Source organism: Lepeophtheirus salmonis, chromosome 14, assembly GCF_016086655.4.
Source record: "Lepeophtheirus salmonis chromosome 14, UVic_Lsal_1.4, whole genome shotgun sequence".
In the NCBI taxonomy this organism is placed as follows: domain Eukaryota; kingdom Metazoa; phylum Arthropoda; class Copepoda; order Siphonostomatoida; family Caligidae; genus Lepeophtheirus; species Lepeophtheirus salmonis.
This window is the reverse complement of record NC_052144.2, coordinates 6,313,283-6,336,382: the sequence shown is the minus strand read 5'-3', so window position 1 is coordinate 6,336,382 and position 23,100 is coordinate 6,313,283. Positions and strand designations below refer to the sequence as shown.

Genomic DNA, 23,100 nt, shown 5'->3' with positions numbered 1-23,100 from the left:
TCAGGGCCCTTCTGATGGTCGTAGTAGCATCGGAAAAGTTGGTGGCGAGGCGATTCATCAATTTGGTGGGGTCCTCCTTTATTTTCTTCTTCAAGCTGGACACTGGACAGGAACTTCGGATACCTTTTTAAATTGTGTATTAACTTCCTACTTTCCCGGAGATATCTTTTCCATGATTTTTCATCTCGGTCACCCTAAAACTTAGGCTGCTAGAGCATTTTACAAAGTTCATAATCTTCAGTACCTCAACTTCAGCATCTAAAAGATCTGAGATGAGCTGTCTTTTTGGCTTCTTGCTCACTCCATAGAGATATAAGTACAGAGTGCTTACTCTCTAGAATGACGAAGACAATTTATTGAACCATTCAGCTGATGAACAATAAAGAAACATCAGGATCAAATCATTAAGGTATTATGTCAACATTAGCGTTTCAGTTATGAATTAGGGATAAAATAACTTCCTAATTTTTACAAAAGGAGTTTGGTATTAGATAAATTTATCATTGTGGATATCATTGGAACTTGATAATATTTCATCTATACATTAAACATTTATTTTCAGATGTCATAAAAATCCATCACTTCAAAAGCAATGGATAGTAAACTACCGTTGCCAAGATTGGAAACAAACCAAATGGTCAATGATCTGTTTTGAACACTTCAAGGATCTAACATCATCAAGCACAATGTTAAGGGCTCTCTTGTTGATGGAGCAGTGATCCCTATTTGGACTTTCCAATGCCCTTAAATAAAGTGCAGTCCCATCGACGAATCTTGAAGCGAAGAACCTATGAAGAAAACAGTACTAAAAAAAGGAATGACGATGAAATATAGTCATTGTCCAACCTAGTACTATGAAATTATTGGGAGGGGTAAAAAAAATGAGCAAAAAGAAATTGATGATTCTTTGCGAAAAAGAATGAACTTCTTTTAACACATTTAAAGTTATTAAAAATTATAAATAAAATTATTTGTCAGGAAAACAAAGGCTTCAGAAGCAGGTAACCAATGCTAAAGATTTATATCGCCATTTAATAAAAAACTGTAAAAAATTGTAAGGACGAGGAAAATATGTTTCCTCATCCTTTCAAATCTGAAATCAAGATATTATATTTTATATTTGCAATATCTTATTCAGTTTAAGAATCAATAATTTGAAAAATATCAATAATATGTTGAATGACTTAATTTTATTAGTATATAATACATTGTAGAATAAATGGTACTTCATTGATTACATGTTTATTTGTCTCAGATTTTATAAAACATTTTTATTAAAATATGTATCTACGAAAAAAACGAGAATATTAGGAACTTATAAGAAAAACTCAATCATGAAAATGTTTTTTATAATGTTGTATAGGCTTCATGCGATTCCAGACGAATTTAAAACCAATTGCGGATATTTCTTTATGAGATCACCTTCCTTCTTAAGGGTGAAAATTGAGATTGTTGAATTATTATAACAATAATAATGAACTATTTCGCATTTTAGAGATTTCCTATTTATACTTGCCATTTTAATAAGAGAAAAGGGGAAAATTTGAACTAAGTTGAGTACCCTCATTATCCATTATCCTCCTTAAATCACATTATCAATTAAAAAAAACCGGCTGTTTAGAGTACTAACTATATATAGGTATGTTACAACGTCTGAAAAAAACAACAACAAAAGATGAATTTGAAAAGGGGCTCTTACGTTGTGTATGGAGTTTTCCTTTCCATAAATTTCTTAATTATTAAAATCCATTAGCTATTCACTGAGAAATCTGGAGGTGCATGTTTGAAAATTTAATCCTTTTTCTCCTTGAATTGCACGTACTAAGAACTGGTTTCTTAAGACTGTCGTATTAAAAATAATGCACGTAGTTTGTTGTTATAATCTCACTCAAACGATGTCCTTCTACATGTAGGACTATGTTAGTTTGAAAGACGAAACCCGACACTTTCCTAGATGTGAATTGTACGATGTTGAGTAATCGGAAAAGAATGAGCATAACCCAAACATGACACTTCTCTCATAATTAATTAGAACCTACAAATTTCAAATTCTCATAAAACTAATGCTTTCAATCAAACTTTATATTTTTTTCACAAATGAATAAAAAAAAGTTTCAAGCTTCCTTACATTAAAAAAAAAAATCTCTATTAATTAAAAAGGTCATTATTGGCCTAAAAATGTTGTTGAAGCTAATTCGGAGGTCATTTTAAGTTATTAAATGAAGCTGCAACTTTGCAACTTAATACGTGGGAGAGAAAAAAGATTAGAGCACTCTCTCTTTTGTAACATACCTACTATATAATATTTGAATGCTTCGATCCTTTTGTTTTTATTCATCAGCTGTCTCTCCATTCAGTTTTTTCTTCGAGTAAGCTCTCTAAATTTTTTAACTCCATGGCTCACTCATGATGACCAAATCCCAAAATGTTACTTATTGTTTGTTTTTGCACAAATATGGTCGAGGCAGAATGGCAAATATAATCACTAAACCTTCCTATATTAATGAGGAAATAAACATTAATTAACAGTCCACGTTTTTCTACCTAACCCTGTACATCCGAAAAATAAAACGTAATACAACCATTTCTATAGGTCCATACTAAAATATTCTATTTTGAAGCATAACGTTTGAAATTAAATGTTAGGCTAATTTAAGTGAGTGTAAAGTCCAGAAAATTAATGATGTAAAATATAATACCATCATAGAGAAAACTTATAAAGGGAAAAAAGTAGGGTAATAATAAGGCAAAATGAGGAAGAAGGAGAATAGAATAAACACAAAAAAGAGGGCCTTCCATTTACATTTAGGTAAGTACTTACTACTCATACTTATATGCGTAGATGAATAATATTCATACATTAACTCCTTGTCGTATATACATAGTACCTACATATATAAACCACACAAGAATGCAAAGAAGTCATCACTTGATCCTGAATAGCTATAGCATAAGCATGAACTCCTTTCAGAGCATATCCCTTATCATTGCCTCAGCATTTTTGAGTCTCTCCGTTGCTGATAAACCTTCTGGTTTTGGAAGATCCCCTCCTTTAGGTCAATATGCTTCATCTCAGAGTAATTACGGTAATAGTTTGAGTGGTTATGAGCAAGAAGTTGATCCTATTGCAGCTCTTGCTGAAGCTATTCCCGGAGTTCCTGGAGAGGACTACCCCATTTACTCTGAAGTACCAGAAACTTCTTTTGTGTGTGATGGACAAATAGAAGGAGGATACTATGCAGATCCAGAGGCTCAATGTCAAGCCTTTCATATTTGCGGTGCTGATGCTTCTGGTGGTCTAGCCAAGTATTCTTTCCTCTGTCCCAACGGCACTCTCTTCAATCAAGAGTATTTCATCTGTGACTGGTGGTTCAACTTTGACTGTGCTCAAGCTGAGGAGTTGTACTCACGCAATGAAGAAATAGCAGCTGAGCGAGAAGCTGCAGCTGGAGATTTGGATGCCTATGGTTCAGCTCCTGCTGGATATGGTGCTCCTTCTAATGGTTATGGTTCACCATCCAGTTCTAAGTCTGGTTCTGCAAAATATAACAAGCCATCTCCTCCATCACGTCGTCCCTCTCCTAAGAGAAAATCATCGAATAAACCCTCATCTGGATATGGAAGTCCTTCATCTCCTGCCCCTGGTGGGTATGGATCCCCCGTTGCTCCACAGTCTTCCTATCAATTTTAAAATGCTAGAGGATGTTATATATTTATTAACTTATTCATATCATTTTTGATTTCCAATAAAGTTATTTAGACATGATATGTTGGTTATACTTTTATATCTTGAAAGGGAACATTATCTTATTATCATAGATTGCTCACAAATATATAAAAATGGAAAGTCATATTCAAGGGTATCGCTGGATTTTGATGGTTTAAAACCTTCAGATTAATAGTTATATAGCTAAGAATTATTTAAATTATTATTTAAAGAAACAATTTGGATGTACAATATTTATAATATGTAGGTGCATTTATTGCTTAAAGTTAGTTTTTGTTGGTCATAATGTAATTGGGAAATTTGCTATAAATGTTTTATTTTCTATATATATATATATATAAATTGCAAATCCGTAGCACTCATTTTCAATTTCTATTTAAATATAGTATTACTATATTTCAAGTTTCATTCTAAAGTTGTGTCAGAATTTATGAGTGTTATCTTTACTCACGGTGCCTCCCAATTACAATTGAACTAGAAAACAATCTGCATTGAATATGTTAGTATTTATAAAACTTACAAAGCCTCAGGATTCCAAATTAAAAAATCCTAATCATGTTCTTAAAAAAAATGTCAGTCATAATTATAGATATAATGGGCAACAAAGGACTTGTTCAGTAAAATAGCCAGATACATTTGTGCGATTCAGTTTTAATTTTTAAATGTATTGATATTTCTGAACATTATTAATTATTTGTCACTTCCTAAAAATGAGGAAATTTCCAGATTTAAAATATAAATCTTTAACTAGGTAATTTAATATCCCATCTTCATTGATTTAATACTTTTTCTGCATTTATTCTATTCGGTTATACAGGTGTGTCCGTTGACACTAGAACGACGGATAGTAACGACCCCCCTTAAACGACGGTGGATATCAAAAATGATACCCATTTATTTTTTAATATTTGTAATGGTTAGTGGTGATAAAATTAAAACTAATGTGTCAATTTTTATTTTCTTTGAAGATTTATTACTTATTTAAAAAAATAAACATAACTTTTAAAATAACATATATAAAGAAATTAGCCTTTTTTTAAAGTTACAATTGTTTATTCAGTACCAATACAAGGCTTGCATACGAATCTCTGACATTTACCATAGGTCTTGCATGCTAAGCGCCATGATTTTCTTGTACAATTGACTGTATACCAGCTTCTATTTTTAGTTGAACAGTTTCATTGTGATTGAAATAATTGATTATTTTCTTCTATATCATCCTTTGATTCATCATATTCACCAATAAGTTCGGTAATCAAATTATTCAAAAACTGGCGACGAGTTATTTTCTTACCAGCAACCTTTCCCGTACATCTAAAACTTTAACACTTTTGTGTGCAGAGCTCAAAATTAAAACATTTCTGTTTTTTCCCCTTAATAAGAAGTCAATGTTTTGCCACCATTTACAAAGATTAAGCTTGAAATTAGTGCTTGCTTGGTAGCTTTTAGTTCAGGAGGTATTTCTTTGCGAGCACGATTCATAGTTCCTAAAATAGTCGTCCTATTTTTCTAAAGTTCATTTGCAAGAGACAATGACGTAAAGAAATTATTTGTTGTAACATTCCTCCCTTTACCCAAATATGGTTCCATTAGCTTCATTACGACATATTCTGATAAAGATTTATTTGCTAGTCTTTGAGAATTTTTTTCTCAAGTAAGGAAATCCATTTACCAAGTATTTGGACGATGCATCAACTGCTAACCAAAATTTTATACCAAATTTATCAGGCTTTTTAGCCATATATTGGGTAAATGAATATTTAGCTTTTGTTGGGAATAGTTGCTCATCAATGGTAATATTTTCACCTGGCCTGTATAATAATTTAAAATTTTTGACTAATCGATCCCATACCATTGAAATCAAGGCGAACTTGTCGTTTTGAAGTCTTTGTGATCTTGTGGAACGAATATCAAAGCGGATATATCTCAATAATTCCTTATATCTGTCGCGAGGGATAGTATTCCTAAAGAGATTGATCCCCAATTTTCTTGATCAAATGACTTCTGTCGGCTGCCCTTTGGCTAAGATTCCTCTCGCATACATTATTGCAATCAGTTGGAGTATTTCTCGTGTGTTGGTTGTCCATACATCATTCTTAAGTTTTGAACAAGACTCAACTATTGTACATTTTACAATGTGATCAATAATATAATTATCGATCAAGAGTTCAAAAGCTGATAATGTTTTATCTGTAATGATGTTATGTTTTGCAAATGATGATGGGCCTGCCACTTCCTTCAATAGGTTTTATTGGCTAAAACGGGCTGAAATTTCTCCATTTCCTATTTGTTTGTGCCAGATTGTGTTATCCTTGCCAACATACATTGACTCTTCTAATAAGTCGGTTGATTTATGTTTCTTAGCAGATGGGAATTGAGTCCCTTGATTGCATCCTGGCATTTCTTGAAATGTTAAATATACCAATTAGTTGTTAATAAATACATCTAATATATAGCAAAACTAATAATGGTATTCAAAAAATTAATTACCGACAGGCTTGTCAAAAACCTCAGAATAGTCATCAGAATCAGAAGAAATTGATTGAGGTGGTTGGGCATATTCTTCATCTTTTTCCAATTCGAAATCCTCACCTTCAGAATCGGAGTACCATATGCACTCAAAGCTCAAAACTCAATATTATTTTTAATTACTAAAAAAATATTTAAAAACTATTAATTAATTATAAAAAAGACAATGACATTTTATTACCTACTAAAATTGAATTTTAAATAATTTGAACTTAGATGTATTACTAAATGAAATTAATAAATACTTAAACATTGACATAATTAACATGTCAATCATTTTTCATTGAATATAACTTGATTATATTATAAAAATTTAAAGACCACTAAAATAAATACATTTGAATGAAGAATAAAGTCTAATAAAAGATAGTTAACATGACATTATGCCAATCTATAAAGGATTAAAACATGATGTATCAACTATAGATATTAAAATATTATTAAGATAACAGTTAGTTAAAATAACTCTAAAAAAATAAACAATACTAAAATAAATAGATGTTTGTATATCTAAGTTATATTTATATTAAATTAGAACCAAAAGTTATACAACGTTTTTATTTGCCAATAATTTTTAATTTAATCAAAAATAAAGAAAAAGGAAAGATCATTTGAGTAGTTAAAACATGATCATATTAATTGTTAAACGATACCCAAAGAGATATGCTTGTTTCAAGTGAAGATGAGGAAGAATGAGTAAAGAAAAAAGTAAACACAAAAAGGAGGGCACCCGATTTACATTTATGTAATTACTTTTAGCGTATCTGAATAATAATCATACATTAGCTACATGGACCTTAATATATAAACCACAGAAGAATGCAAAGAAGTCATCACTTGATCCTGAATAGCAATAGCAAAAACATGAAATCCTTTCAGAGCATATCCCTTATCATTGCTTCGGTACTCTTGAGTCTCTCAGTTGCTGATAAGCCTCCTGGATTTGGAAGATCCCCTCCTTTAGGTCAATATGCTTCATCTCAGAGTAGTTACGGTAGTGGTTTTGAGCAAGAAGTTGATCCTATTGCAGCTCTTGCTGATGCCATTCCCGGAGTTCCTGGAGAGGACTACCCCATTTACTCTGAAGTACCAGAAACTTCTTTTGTGTGTGATGGACAAATTGAAGGAGGATACTATGCAGATCCAGAGGCTCAATGTCAAGCCTTTCATATTTGCGGTGCTGATGCTTCTGGTGGTCTAGCCAAGTATTCTTTCCTCTGTCCCAACGGCACTCTCTTCAATCAAGAGTATTTCATCTGTGACTGGTGGTTCAACTTTGACTGTGCTCAAGCTGAGGAGTTGTACTCTCGTAATGAAGAAATAGCAGCTGAGCGAGAAGCTGCAGCTGGAGATTTGGATGCCTATGGTTCAGCTCCTGCTGGATATGGTGCTCCTTCTAATGGTTATGGTTCTCCATCCAGTTCTAAGTCTGGTTCTGCAAATATAACAAACCATCTCCTCCATCACGTCGTCCCTCTCCTAAGAGAAAATCATCAAATAAACCCTCATCTGGATATGGAAGTCCTTCATCTCCTGCCCCTGGTGGATATGGATCCCCCATTGCTCCACAGTCTTCCTATCAATTTTAAAATGCTAGAGGATGTTATATATTTATTTAATTATTCATATTATTTTTGATTCTAAATAAAGTTATTTAGTCTTGACACGTTGGTTATACTTGTAACGTCTTGGCCTCCATAAGATTAGTAAAAAAAATCTTAAAGTCAAATATTCGCACAAAATTTGTTCCTCCCCCCTCCAAATAAAAGCAGGGTCCGTAAGGAGAGAAAGATCGAAAAACAATGAAATATTACTATAGATTACTAAGAATCAAATTAATGTGTAATATAAAGTCTGATTAATATTCAAAGATGTTACAGAATTGTGAAATATTAACTTTGATGAATATTTATTTTTAAAAATTGGAATTAGTTGGGGTTTTAGCTAAGGATATATTAGGGGCTTTTAATGTAGATACAGATGAAAAAAATAATATTTCATCCCTTGCCGATTTTGTAAGTTTTTCCAATTGACAAAAAAATTCTAAATTTGATGCTAGGTTTATTTTAGCAGTGAACAACATTTAATGGGGGAAAAAGTGCTTGTAGGATGAAAAATTATTTGTATAGCCTCAAGGGTTGCCCTCAGAATTATATTTTGGAGGAGCTTGTTTTTTTTTTTTTTTTTTTGAAAAATAATTTAATTTTGATTTACTTCTAGTACCAAACAAAAATTTATTAATTGGGGATGGAATACAGCCCCCTCTCGCACGGAGGCCATTTCTCCCCATTGTCAAGCAAGTTATTTTTTAAGGGTATTTATCTCCTTAGTGGGAAGGAAAATATAGTATCGAAGAAAGGATTGATCCTCTTGGAAATCCTGATCGGCAGCCCTCTTCCCTCAGGCAAGGAAACTAAAAAAGGATCGTCTAATGGAAACTTTATTAGCACAATGACCCAAAATATACTACCCTGACAACAAAGGTTTGCTCCAGAAAAAGCTCGTTCAGGTCATGAACTGGTTTACTCAGTCTCCAGATCTCCATCTCGTAAAAAAATTTAATCAGTGGGGAAACTTACAAAATCGGGAAGGGATCAAATATTTCTGGATTTGGAAGATCCCCTCCTTTAGGTCAATATGCTTAATCTCAGAGTAGTTACGGTAGTGGTTTTGAGCAAGAAGTTGATCCTATTGCAGCTCTTGCTGATGCCATTCCCGGAGTTCCTGGAGAGGACTACCCCATTTACTCTGAAGTACCAGAAACTTCTTTTGTGTGTGACGGACAAATTGAAGGAGGATACTATGCAGATCCAGAGGCTCAATGTCAAGCCTTTCATATTTGCGGTGCTGATGCTTCTGGTGGTCTAGCCAAGTATTCTTTCCTCTGTCCCAACGGCACTCTCTTCAATCAAGAGTATTTCATCTGTGACTGGTGGTTCAACTTTGACTGTGCTCAAGCTGAGGAGTTGTACTCTCGCAATGAAGAAATAGCAGCTGAGCGAGAAGCTGCAGCTGGAGATTTGGATGCCTATGGTTCAGCTCCTGCTGAATATGGTGCTCCTTCTAATGGTTATGGTTCTCCATCCAGTTCTAAGTCTGGTTCTGCAAAATATAACAAACCATCTCCTCCATCACGTCGTGCCTCTCCTAAGAGAAAATCATCGAATACAGCCTCATCTGGGTATGGAAATCCTTCATCTCCTGCCCCTGGTGGGTATGGAGCACCATTTGCCCCACAATCTTCGTATCAATTCTAAGTTATTTTGAAATGCTAATTTGATAACATATATATATACTTTTAGTTGTCATTAATAACAATATTGTAAATAATTCATTCTTTTCCTAAATAAATTATAATTTTGAACTTCAATCGTGGGTAAACTAAATTGAAAACTTCAAATCCCAGTTTTGTGCGCACTGAAATTTGGATGAAAGTTTAAAATAGTTTTTCTTCATTATTATTTGATATCCAATAATTTTCAAAGTGAATTTCCTATAACCAGAACACCATTTTTTTACATCAAATTTGAAGATACTTTTATGACATTTTTATGGTAACATAACAACTTTCCTTGCGTTCAAAATAAGTTTATTAATAATCACTGTTTACTTAACAGCAGTTTGTATTCTTAACCAAAAAATAGATATAACATCAGTTGTTTTATTGATTAATAGGTAGTTTACTCAATTTTGTATTATCATAGCTAACTAAGTAAAATGACGCCATCAAGCGATTTTTTTAAATTAATAGTTTATTAGTTTTTAGGACACAATTGGAACTAATTATATTTTTCCTTGCACGTAATTTTTGGGAACTTTTCATTTTTATGAAGTATACAATATCAATCTACTAATAAGGACATATCGAATGTGATAATTTTTTAAATTTTTGCAACATGAAAGGGGTGTGTCTGCAGGTGGTTGGCTTGAGGGGCTGTAAATATCTACTTATGTTTGTTTAAAATAAGTAAACAAAGGAAGAAAAATTGCAAGACGCTATATATTACTCTATACCATATATCTTTGATAACGTCCACATTCCACAAGTGTAGTGAAAAAACCGTTTTTAATAAAAAAATTGATATTTTTTATCAGAATAAATTACACCTATATTACATAGAAAAAAATTGTTCGAGTAAAATAATTTTTATAATTCACCGGAAGTGTTGACCGTAAGTAGCCCTTCCAATTTTTCCTGCAGGGAAAAAATATTATAGGGCATTCTTACCCATACTAAACCTCAACTCATGGTGGAAACGGATTTTGGACTGTTAATAATTGGTTTCATAACATACACTCTACTGCACAGGCCTTGGCGAAGAAGTCCTCGTCCATGTTGGCCTCTGCCTCGAGAATGGAAGCCCGTAAGGTGTAAACAGTGTTATGTGTAGGTTATTGGACTCTTTCTCCATGATGCCCACACATAGTAGTCCAAGAGCTTCAGATCTGCCTAGCTAAGATGTTCATTCATTTTCATCGCGTAATGAATAATTTATTATCAGTCCCAAAAAGATTACTGACTCATAATCGTTCCTTACAGATGCCCCTGCCCATTAAACTTCTTGAGAGCCTTGACAACAACGCGAAAAATGTATATGGGTAGTAGACCATAATGGTCGTACGGGGTTCTTATTCCGAGAACATCTAAAATATTTTGTATTCTGATACAGTTTTGTCAGCTGAACCTGTAAGTCACTTTCATAAAAAAAAAAAATATCAGGGTGGTCTATGCTTTTTCCAGATTTAAAATTCCTACCATATATTCATAACGAATGCTTACAATTTAAAACTATACATACCGGGCCTTGCAGAATTATATAGCGATTTTTGTTCAGAACCTGTCGCGGACAATAATGACATTTCGAATGACTTGAGAAACAATTTATTCATACATTTTTAGAATAATAAAATAGTTTGTGATCAAATTTAATCAATGTAGCCACCATTTGACTCAATGACACTGGTCAGGCGACGTCTGAAGCTGCCACAGACTTGCTGGATGTAATCGGCGTCCATGGAGGCCCAGGCCTTGTTGACAGCAGCCTTTAAGGCATTTATGTTCTTGTGTCGTTTTTTGCAGGCCTTGGTCTCCACGTGCCCCTAGATAGAGACATCTAGTGGGTTCAGATCTGGCCTCTGAGGGGACCAGTAGTCCTTGGCCTAAAGTTCATGTTGTCCTTGAGCCACTCCTGAGCTTTCTTGGAAGCGTGGGCGGGTGCTTCATCTTGTTGAAAAACCCAAGGAGAGTTGCCGACTATGGATTTGATCCACGGAAGGACCTTGGACGCCAGAATCTTCACATAATCCTCCGCTGTTAATCTGAGCCACTGGGGAACCATACCGGCTTCATGGCCTTCCCGTTGGATCTCCAAACATCTCCAAAGCTCACAACACGGTCATTTTGCCTGTTGAAAACAGGATCGACCGTAAAAGTTTTCTCATCTGAAGAAATGATGATGCTTCCAGATGAGTTCTTGATATCATTCGTGATTTTCTTGGCACGCTCAAGTCTGACTTCTCGCTGACGTTCAGTTAGCAGAGGGCGTTCAGTACGCCTCAGGGACTTTCCTCCAGCCCTTTTTAATGCCCTTGAAACAGTTGATCTCGACGTTCCCATCTTTCTGGCCATGTCGGCAATGGACATGTTGGGAGTCCTCTTGAACACTGCCTTTACTTGCCTTGTTGAGACAGTGGGCTTCCTGCCAGCCCGAGAGGAATGCTTGAGATCACCCCCAGCCTCCAAGCGCTTGGACACGTTGTAAATTGTCTTCAACGAGGCCCCAACCTGTTCCTTAATGTTGTTATGAGGCACTCCCGCTCGGAAGAGGGCTGCAATTTCGATCCTCTTTCTTTGCTGATTGGACATGGTCTCACGTGTGGAAGTTGTTACACTCTCTCAGGAAGGATTTTTGTTTATTTTAACAGTAAAAATACGAAACAATCAGATTGGTTGCCACAAAACCTCTTAAAAAGTATATTTACATCATCGGTAAATAATTTTGCACGGCCCAGTATATGTACATAATCTTTGTTAATAATGTTTTCTAAGAACCCTGAAACTGTTTTTGGACACAATCGAATAGAAAAAAATGGTTTGATTTTTGATAGGTTGGGTTATTTGTTAAAAGATTTAGCGACTAGATGAGGTCATAAGCCTGTTTTTATTGCAAAAGATAAATCAAGTTAATTTATAAAAAAATATAAATACAAAGTACTTTTTGTTTGATAAAAAGATTGCTTAACGTGCTATAAAAGTCCCCAATTAGACTCTCTAAGTTCATAATAGGAAACTATTGTTCTTTATTTTTACTTGCTTAATAGATATTAGGGCTGGGACGATTCGGTACGAACCGCAGTACACTCTTCACAGTACGCGGTTTGGTACGGTATAATAGTATTTTTTTATTAGAATTAATCTAGCTTTTTCTATATTATGCTCTTGAATCATTTCTTTTCTGTACAAATAAATTACTCTTAAATATACTTAACTTCTTTAAAATACAAAAAATGATTTAAAATATACACAGGTTATATAATACCATTATTAATGAATTTATAATTTTTTCCAAAAAAATGAGCTTGTCTATATTTTCTGGACAATAACCAGGACCAATTAGAAGGCATGATATCCCCCAGCTGTGAAAAAAAATTCTTCACTTGATACAAATAGACCTGTAGTTGTCTACAAGCTAACTTGGAAACATTAGAAGGGTTTTCTTCAGCTGAGATACATTTTATCATTTTGTAAGTCATTATCTCTATTTCTATTTCTTTTTGGATAATGTTTATTCAATTTGATCTCAGATTTGTAGGTATCATATAAAAATTTTTAGCAATAGAAAATGTACGTTCGATTTTGCAAAAAATAATAACCAAAGCTACTGCTCCGGTTTAATTATATGTTTAAATGTTATGTTTAATATATAAACGATATAAAGAATGATAAAAAATAAGACTAGAATTTTATAATATTAAAATATGTGATTATATTTATATATATGTCTACCTACTGCATCCATGGTAAAAACGTACCGAACCGTAAGGGTCGTACCTAACCTTGATACAACCCTAATAGATATATAAAAGATGTATAATTAATTTATATTTTTGTTAGCTATAATAAATTGTAAAAAAATAACAAAAAGTAAAATTTTTGTTTCATGTTTTTAAGAATTATATTTTTGATTGTGAAGTTTGAGTTCGATATGGATAATTTATCATCTAATGCCAGGGTCTCACAACGCTAACACAAAAGTTTTCAATATATTGGGTGTCAACTGTCATTGCTTCTGCTTACTTTCTACTTAACAGTACTCTGAGCGTTGACTGGTTGAATTCCAATTGGCTAATTCACAGCCTAATTCAATATACAGTTTACTGAGGTTGCCCTGAGCTAAAACTCAATCCCCCATATAAAAACTGTTTAATTTCTGTACGACTTCTCTGCAGATATATAAAGCTAGTATGATTGAAAAAATTTAATAAGATTTTAAACCTTAATTATGACTGAAAACATTATGAAAATACAAAAAAATAAAAGAAGCTTAGAGGAAAATTTGTATCACAAGAAAATGGTGCCACAGAGTAATTTGATTTTTTGTAAAAAAATCGACTTCCTCTTACTTTTTAACTTTTAAGATCGTGTTACGTTTTGATTGGATAGGGGGCGCCCTTGTGGCAACTCTTGTACATGAAAGATTCCCTATTGATTTTCAGATTACCTTTTTAAGTAATCTAACTTGAAGTGAATTAAAAAAAAAACTCCCTCTCAAATATTTTGATCATCTTGATATTAGAATTGATGAATGTCACTATAAATGAGGTTTAGAAATGGGCATGTGTAGATAATACAATGCCAGTGGGCACAATAGAGACTAAAGTACATCTCATCCTATTTGAAAAAAATATATGGCATGATGTTATAATTATTCTTGAGGATAGACAAACCAAGTATTGAGTAGCTACGTGTGAATGTGCTCATAAAAAACGAAAAGAAACGCTGAAGAATTGCTGGAGAGTTCTTCTATATAATGAAAACAAAGTTTATCTGTTAAGTCGACGTCTAATTACTCCAGGCAATACCAGGTACTACCGCTAGTTTTATATACAGGGTGCATGGACAAAATCTGCCGCAATTTAAAGACATTATTACTCCATCAACTGATGTCTGATCCGTCTGTTTTTGGTGTTAAAATTTTTTCCGGGTCATAGGCTTCAGTTATTAGCGTTTGTAGCGATAACATCATTTAAAATGCCCAAGAAAAGTCATTATGGTCAATGAGAGAGATCGTAGATACGCTGCTATTCAGATTATGCTTAGTGATCACATGAAATTAAACAATGCTGACATCTCTGACCTATTGTCAATGCCAGTTAGAACGGTCAAAAGTCTCAGGAAGCAGCTGGAGGAGTCATCGGACCCGATGGATGTTGTTGACAGGAAGAAAACTGAGGAGAAGAGCACCAGGATTGTCCGGGATGTCCCCAGGGGCATGAATACCAAGTTTCCGGCCACTGTCATGGTCTTTGGGGTCGTGTCAAGTGAGGGTCATGTCATACCGTCCCACATCTTCGAGACAGGCCGTGGATGTGGCAGCAGGACTCGGCTCCCGCCCACAAAGCTAAGCGGAAAAAGAATGACTTAATAGCAATGCTTTTGCGTTCGTACCCTACTCCTCTTGGCTTCCCTCATCACCGGATTTGGACCCGTTGGACTACTTTGTCTGGTCTTACGTGGAGAACAGGACCAACCGCTCATCTCCTAACACCACGCAGTCTCTCATCACCTGCATCAAGGATAAATTCAGTGAGATAGAAGCAGCGCAGATCCAAAATGCCTGTTCTCGGTTTCGTAGCCGCATTGAGTGGGTTTTGGCCGCAGTCGGCGGTTGCATTAAATAAATAGCTGCTCTATATCCTAATAAAGATATTCATTTTTATTTTATCAATAAATATTATAAAATAACCTTGTAGTTGTTGTTTTTTGAAGTGGCAGATTTTGTCCACGCACCCTGTATATACACTGAATAGTACATTGCACAATCGTTGACCCAGCCCGAAAACATCATATCTTCACAAAAGTGAGATATTTAACTTTCAATATTTGGATGACTATATTTTCTCTGATATTGAAGCTAGGAGATTCAAATATTGATATCATAGTTAATATAATTTAGTCACTAGATTGTAATTTTTTATTATTTTGGCCTGTTATAAATACCATGTTAATAAAACGGACTTACCAGAAAGTACATTTTAGCAGACACAATATATGAAATTTAGTGATAAACTGTGCTATCGATTTGGATTGTATATTAACGTTTATATTTTAAGGATTTATAGTTATTTTATTAATCTAAAAAATGATACAGTCTCATAAAATTACTTTTGTATACCTGTACATGTTGTCTACTGAAATAAATTGCACTGATTGCATACTACTGCAACTAATTGTCAGTGTAAATAGTCACAAATTCTCTGAATGAAAGCGACATTCCATTGCAAAAAGGATTATTGAAGCCACATAGCCTGGCTTTGCACTAAATAAATTCATAAAACATTTAAGTTAGTATATTATCGCTTCTGATATTTAGAAAATATTAATTTTAAAGAATTTTTTATGGATAATTAAAGTTGATCTTATCTAATGGTACACGTTTTATTTTTTTCAATTTTCAAGAGTCAAATATAAGCAAGAGGTTTTGTGAGGACATTTATTTAAAAAAAAAACAACATCTGAAAATAGTACTTGGTACAACTTTTATTCAATATGTGAGCCCTCAGCTCTAATAATGGCCTCAATAGGGGCCTAAATCCTTTGCAGACCTTGACTATGTAGACAAACTCAAGCTTGGTCCACTCCCCCTTGATGAAAGCCCCTCGTGACTGCACACTCCTGCGAGGACTAGCACACTTCTTCTCCTCCAGACTTGCTAAGATAGAGTAGTCCGAGGAGTTCGCGTCTAGAAAGGAGGGCAGCCACATGTTTAGGTGCCTTAAGTCCGGATAGTTGTCTCTAAGGAAGGGCTAGATCTTAGCAGTGCCATGACGCCCGAAATTTTCTCTGATCCAGCGTAACACTTTCTATATTCTGCATTGAGTCTCTCCTTCCTCTCCACAAAAATGCAAGGACAGAGTTCACGACGCTCAAGACTATAGTTAGTTCTAACAGGATTTTCTGTTTGGAAGACATGTCTGACTGAAGCTGATACATTGTCTGGATGTTCGGTTGTGACGTAGCGGCTACTCACAATGAAAACTTTTGTCTTCAGAAAAGATAAAAACTTTGTCTGATTTTTTTTTTTTTGCCAGCGTTAAAATTTTGAATCTTCTTTGCTCTTTCCAAACGTCTCAGCTTGCTCTGTTCCGTTATAAGATGCCTTGTTGTCCTCCTCCGCGATTGTAAATAATTTAATCTATACCATTAGATAAAATCAACCCTGTAGTTACCTTGAACCCATTATTAAACTAAATTATATATTTTAACTCATGAATATGTTTTCACACTGCGTTAACATAATGTTAATATTTGATAAAATAAATATACTATTTCAAAAATATTGAATAAAATTATGGAAAATTAATTTAAAAAACATTATGAAATATACATTTAATAACAACTAATTATTAGTGCAAATACCTCAAATTCATATAAATATAAGAATTGTGGATAATAAATATATACATAAGTTTCTTTTATTATCTAGCGATTTATTCTTCTAAAAATAACATTTGAAACATAAAAGTTGAGGCAATTAACAAGCATAATAATTATTAAACGGGAATTTCTTCGAAATTTTCAATCACTATGATCGCCTTTAGTCTTGATTACCCGTTCCAGTCTGGTGCTGAACTTTGTGAAGGAGTTTTCATAAAGCTTGGCTCCAGGTTAGCTCACGAGTCCATAATTACAGCATTTCTCTAACTCTTGGTCGTGTAATAGATCCCCCGATAGTTTCCCCTCGAGACATTGCATAGATAACAAAGTTGATGTATCAACCGGTGGACTAATTAGTATAAAATAGTGAGGATAAAAACAGATTTTTATGTGGTCCTAGCTTAGTCCCTGTTTAATGTTAGGGGGGATGGGACAATTTCCTGTCTTGTTGCTTGATTTAAAATAGTATGAACCCTACAAATGTAGCCTTTTTGTTACATGTTATTCATAAAGTTGTGAAATGTACAGCTTCACGGTTCGGGGTGGTGCAATTTCTAAACATTCATCAATATGGCATAATCTTTATATTTGTTCATTTTTTATCTAAGTTAAAACTCATTATTTAGGTATTTATTTGTCATGGGACTATTTGGAACTCATTTTTGAAAATTATTTCCTATCCATATGTCAAAACAGTGCCTATATTAGTCGGAAAACATTTTTTTTTATTATTATTAAGGCTCATAAATACTTATATTATATAATATAAAATATATTAGTAAAGGAATTGAGTTATAACTTATAAGTATTATAAATAAACATTTTATTTTAAAACAATTCCCCTCCTGAAGAACATTTGAGTACATGCCGATACACAGCAATAAAAAAATTTGGTAATTAATACAACATGATCAACTCAATATCAAAATGAAATATGCCCGGTAAAACGAGAATCAATTAAAAACAAGAAACCGAGTCAAGAGTATAAATTTCGCATTCAAAACAATTATTTCCCAAAAGGTTCATAATATTTAATAATTCCCTTCAAAATTTTCAAAAAATTTTACTGATATTTTAAGGTAGTATCGTACTGAGTCCGCCCTATATTGCCATCAATAACCCGACACATTTGGAATATTCTTTATGCTTTTCAGGGTGTAGATAACTCAAGAATTATGGCTCTTGAATCCTTCATTTTTTGATTGTCACACTCTTGCTTTTAGGCCAATTTTGCAGATATTTTATTCAAAGAAATACAACTAACATAATATTATATTTTGGACGGTAGATCATTTATTCATAAAAACTTGTTTAGTAGATAATAAACGTACTTATTTATATTAATAAATTGAAGATTCCAAATACTTACTAATTTATCTGATTCTGAAATTTTACCGTTTGAATAATAAAGCATTTTTTGGTAAAAACCATCAAATTTCATTGTGAAAAAATGTTCAAATCACTAAATTAAATTAAAAAAAGTCAGTTTGTTCTATAAAAAAATAGATAAGTAGAATTTTGATAGACTAAAATATTATTAAAGCAAGAAATTATTCCAAATAATATTTTTATAAACACACAAAAATACTTAACTAAACATGGGTTTATCATACTCTTTATATGATAGTGTACAATTAAAATAAAACATATTTCCCATTATCTATTTTTTAATATAAAGACTTATCCAAAAATTTATTAATTAATACCCAAAGAGATACGTTTATCTCAAGTGAAGATGAGGAAGAATGAGTAAAGAAAAAAATAAACACAAAAAGAGGGCACCCAATTTACATTTAAGTACGTACTCAAACTAACATATATGCGTATATGAATAATATTCATACTTGTACTCCTATCGTTGTACATACATATATAAACCACACAAGAATGTAAAGAAGTCATCACTTGATCCTGAATAGCAATAGCAAAAACATGAAATCCCTTCAGAGCATTTCTCTTATTATTGCCTCGGCACTCTTGAGTCTTTCCGTTGCTGATAAACCTTCTGGGTTTGGAGGATCCCCTCCTTTAGGTCAATATGCTTCATCTCAGAGTAGTTACGGTAATGGTTTGAGTGGTTATGAGCAAGAAGTTGATCCTCTTGCAGCTCTTGCTGATGCCATTCCCGGAGTTCCTGGAGAGGACTACCCCATTTACTCTGAAGTACCAGAAACTTCTTTTGTGTGTGATGGACAAATCGAAGGAGGGTACTATGCAGATCCAGAGGCTGAATGTCAAGCATTTCATATTTGCGGTGCTGATGCTTCTGGTGGTCTAGCCAAGTATTCTTTCCTCTGTCCCAACGGCACTCTCTTCAATCAAGAGTATTTCATCTGTGACTGGTGGTTCAACTTTGATTGTGCTCAAGCTGAGGAGTTGTACTCTCGCAATGAAGAAATAGCAGCTGAACGAGAAGCTGCAGCTGGAGATTTGGATGCCTATGGTTCAGCTCCTGCTGGATATGGTGCTCCTTCTAATGGTTATGGTTCTCCATCCAGTTCTAAGTCTGGTTCTGGAAAATATAACAAACCATCTCCTCCATCCCGTCGTCCCTCTCCCAAGAGAAAATCATCGAATACAGCTTCATCTGGATATGGAAGTCCTTCATCTCCTGCCCCTGGTGGATATGGATCTCCCGTTGCTCCACAATCATCCTATCAATTTTAAAATATATGGAGAAGAGACATATTTACTAATTTATTCTTATCATTTTTTATTCCAAATAAAGTTATTTTATCCAAATTACGTTTGTTGTACTTTTATATTTTGAAGAACGAACATCATCTTACTGATGTTGTTGATATGTTCACATTATCTGATATTTTTTCTATTTAGGCATGAAATAATCATAGATTACTAAGAACCAAATTAATCATTTTCCAATAAGTCATTATATTATTCAAGGATTTTGCAGGAATGTTATGGTTAAAAAATCTCTGCTAAACATTACTTTGACTGTTTAAAAGTGTGTTATACATTATGTAAATATACATTATATCCGTGCATATATTGATTGAAGGTAAAGATTGTTGATTTTTCTCATTTTCATAATACCACTTTTTCTATATATATATATATTTTTTTTTTTCGGTAATGGAAATCAAAAAAGACCATCTAAACGAATTAAATAATAAATGTAGGTGATTTCTTTTTTTCTTTTGTGGTGGGGGTGATGTAATTCAGTCTTTACAATTATATAAAACATAAAAGGATATTACTTCAACATAGCATCAACTTTTATTTTTGATGGAACTATTAGCTAGAATATTTTATATAGACACAAATGAAATAGATTAGAGATACTAAATAATAAGCATTTTTAATGATTGCTACAAAAATATATCTATACATTTTAAATGAATTTTAAGTGACGATTTTCTTAAATTTATCCCCCAAATTTCAAATCTTGTGGTAAGCAAACTTTGAATTTCATATTTTGTTTAGAAATGTACGAAATGTACAATACTTAGGGGAGCAAGTGAATTTCTAGGTATCGGATGGGACAGAAACGGGGTCTCTTATTCGAACTGGACGTTTCTGGATAAACATATTAATTCAGCAACCTCCTTTTGGGGAAAATTTAACCTTCAGAAGAGAATCGATCTGTATAACTTATTAATAATTCCTAATACAATTTACAAAGCAACTGCTATTCCCTGGCTGGCGAGAAAACAATCGGAATGGAATCTAGCTTGATCAATCGATTGTTTCATAGATTTTAGTTACCTTCAATCAAAAGACCCAAATCTCTCATCGGAGGAGGACTACCTCTACTCGACAGAATAATCCCTAAAATATATTAAAAAGTTTTAATTGATCTTATGCGACATCCGAACGTTGAGTGGCGATCCACAATCTCATCATGTCTGTGTTAGACTTGGCTTATGCTGGGAAAAGATTTCATAAATAATCATCTGGATAAATTTTATCAATCTTCAGGAGCAATTCAAAGAATTTTATGGAAAGGTCTTTTTCATTGTCCTAGACCATTGACGTGGTGAAACAAAATTGCAAGAGGAAGGTTTATTTTAAAAACTTTGTAGGACACAGATAATTGGAATGGTTGCCTATATCAAAGAATATTATTTCAATTCACAATTTAGGCAACAACTCAATGTTCAACAGTGCAAAATTATTTTACCCACTCGTGAAAACCGCAGAATTTCATATTATTCCCATTCCATGGCATTTGTGAATGTCTTTCGAATCAAATTTTAAGGAAGAAACTGAAGAAATGTACAACAAGTTTGAAAAAGTTTTAAACCTACCGATATCATGGAAAATGAGAATTAAGAGCTCAATTGCGAAAATTAATTATGGAAAAAGATTTACTTCAAAATTTCAAATCTCCACAGGATGTTTATTTTTTAATGATCCTTGCAAATATTACGGGAAATTATTTAATACAGTAATACATGATTTTGCTGACTGCCCTGCTCTTTGCATTGTGAAGAATTTTATTTCCCTTAACATATCTGGACTACGGGATAAGTTCGTAACTTCTCTGCTATTATCTGGAGTCACATTAAATGTCGCTAATGCTCCAACAAAGACACGTGCCTTGGAGTTTGCTCTCTCTAGCTGTAAAAGTAGAATAGCGGGGATGTTAAGACGAACCAGCCAGAAAGGAAGAACTGAGCGATACTTTTATTGGGAATGCTACTAGGTATTCATCATTCACCATCAAAATCCCTGACCTGGATGGTCTATCGTGGAAATATGTGGGGGATCTTATTCGCTCCTACCCTTCAAGTTCTAATAAGAATAGTGAATGTCTTCGTCACCTGATGAGCATCCACAGACAGTTTAAGAAGTTTTGGGCCTCAATAGTTGTCGTTTTTTATTACCATTCCAAAGCTTTTGTTTCTCTTTTTTACTGTTAATACTTTAATATGAATTCTTAGTACTATTTTAATGTTTTTTTTATACTTATGGACAAATTTTACCAATATTTTAGAGAAACTGTATGTAATAATGTACTTTATCGGTTTACCATGTTTATAGAAATCATGTCTTTTTAGTTTAGGGATTTAATTGTCAACTATAGTATTTATTTATATATTTTTTGCGTATGTAACTTCCATATACCAATAAAGAGAAACCCCAACAACAACTCAACACTATCCGAAACCAACTTGATGAAGTTAAACTCTATGTTATATATCGATAAATGTTTAAATATTTACCAACAATGTAGCTTGTAGATTATATGGTCACTAAGTAAAGTCATAAAATATACATTCAATATATGATATACATGGACATTTTATTATTATTTAATAAGATACTAATAATTATTTAAATGTATAGGAATCTCCTACTTGAAAAAAATATATAATGTTCATAGTAAATCAACCTATTAAGTACAAGTATATTGTAAATAATTATGTTCAAATAATACGATGCTTTGATTATGACCATTACCTTTCCCAGTCATCTCACAAGTTACACTGAAGAAAGTAGAGTTGTTTTATTAGTAGGTTTAGTCACAAGCCTATTGCGTGGTTCCAGATTGAAGAAGTGGCCATAAACCATATTTTACTCGTTATATATCTTTTAAATATTTAGAACGACGATATACCTTATTTCCAAAGTTTTAACTAAAAGAATATGTAAATATATACATATACTCTGTCGTTAGAGTCAAACTGATATTGTTTTTTTTTTAAATTTTATAAGGTCTATTAAACCTATTATACGTAAAGTTAAAAAAATGAAAATCGACCCTAAAATAATCAGTAAAACAATCACACAAAACTCCCGATAAGACGACTCCGGGCATTGCATTATAATTTCATAATACATACAGTGTATTATGGTCTACAAAGTCAAATTCTTCTTCCACATCCTTCTCACTGTCCCAACTGATCAACAGTACTCCTCAATTTCACTATGATGTAATGAATTAATACTACCTTTGCTTCTTGATCCAAGATGTCAATTAACTCTAACAATTCCAGAATAAATGTTAAAACTGCGACTATACGATGAGTGTTCAAAAAGTAAAGTGATTTTGTAATTTTAGGAAAAAATATTTATTTATTCATTAATAATTATGTTGACCTCTTCAAGTAATACCCCTCAGATACTATACATTTGAGCCAACGCTTTTTCCGATCCTTAAAACTCTTTTCATAATCACTTTTCGGTATAGTCATGAACATCTCCAGCGATGCAGCCTTTATCT

At 33.2% G+C, this 23,100-nt stretch overlaps 4 protein-coding genes across 4 annotated transcripts; all 4 read left to right on the top strand.

Moving 5' to 3' along the window:
* Positions 1–2,956: 2,956 nt before the first annotated feature.
* LOC121129497 (uncharacterized) lies at positions 2,957–3,766 on the top strand. Its single transcript, XM_040725220.1, has one exon. It carries the CDS (start codon positions 2,957–2,959, stop codon positions 3,689–3,691), a length of 735 nt encoding a protein of 244 aa, XP_040581154.1. The 3' UTR covers positions 3,692–3,766.
* A 3,309-nt stretch (positions 3,767–7,075) lies between these two features.
* LOC121129782 (uncharacterized) lies at positions 7,076–7,920 on the top strand. Its single transcript, XM_040725508.2, has one exon. It carries the CDS (start codon positions 7,076–7,078, stop codon positions 7,892–7,894), a length of 819 nt encoding a protein of 272 aa, XP_040581442.1. The 3' UTR covers positions 7,895–7,920.
* Positions 7,921–8,901: 981 nt separating this feature from the next.
* On the top strand, positions 8,902–9,626 carry LOC121129498 (uncharacterized; the record flags this gene model as incomplete). Its single annotated transcript, XM_040725221.1, has 1 exon — positions 8,902–9,626. A coding segment is annotated over one exon (612 nt), but the record flags the coding sequence as incomplete, so codon positions are not given.
* Positions 9,627–18,811: 9,185 nt separating this feature from the next.
* On the top strand, positions 18,812–19,592 carry LOC121129094 (uncharacterized). Its single transcript, XM_040724767.2, has one exon. It carries the CDS (start codon positions 18,846–18,848, stop codon positions 19,578–19,580), a length of 735 nt encoding a protein of 244 aa, XP_040580701.1. The 5' UTR covers positions 18,812–18,845; the 3' UTR covers positions 19,581–19,592.
* Positions 19,593–23,100: the final 3,508 nt, after the last annotated feature.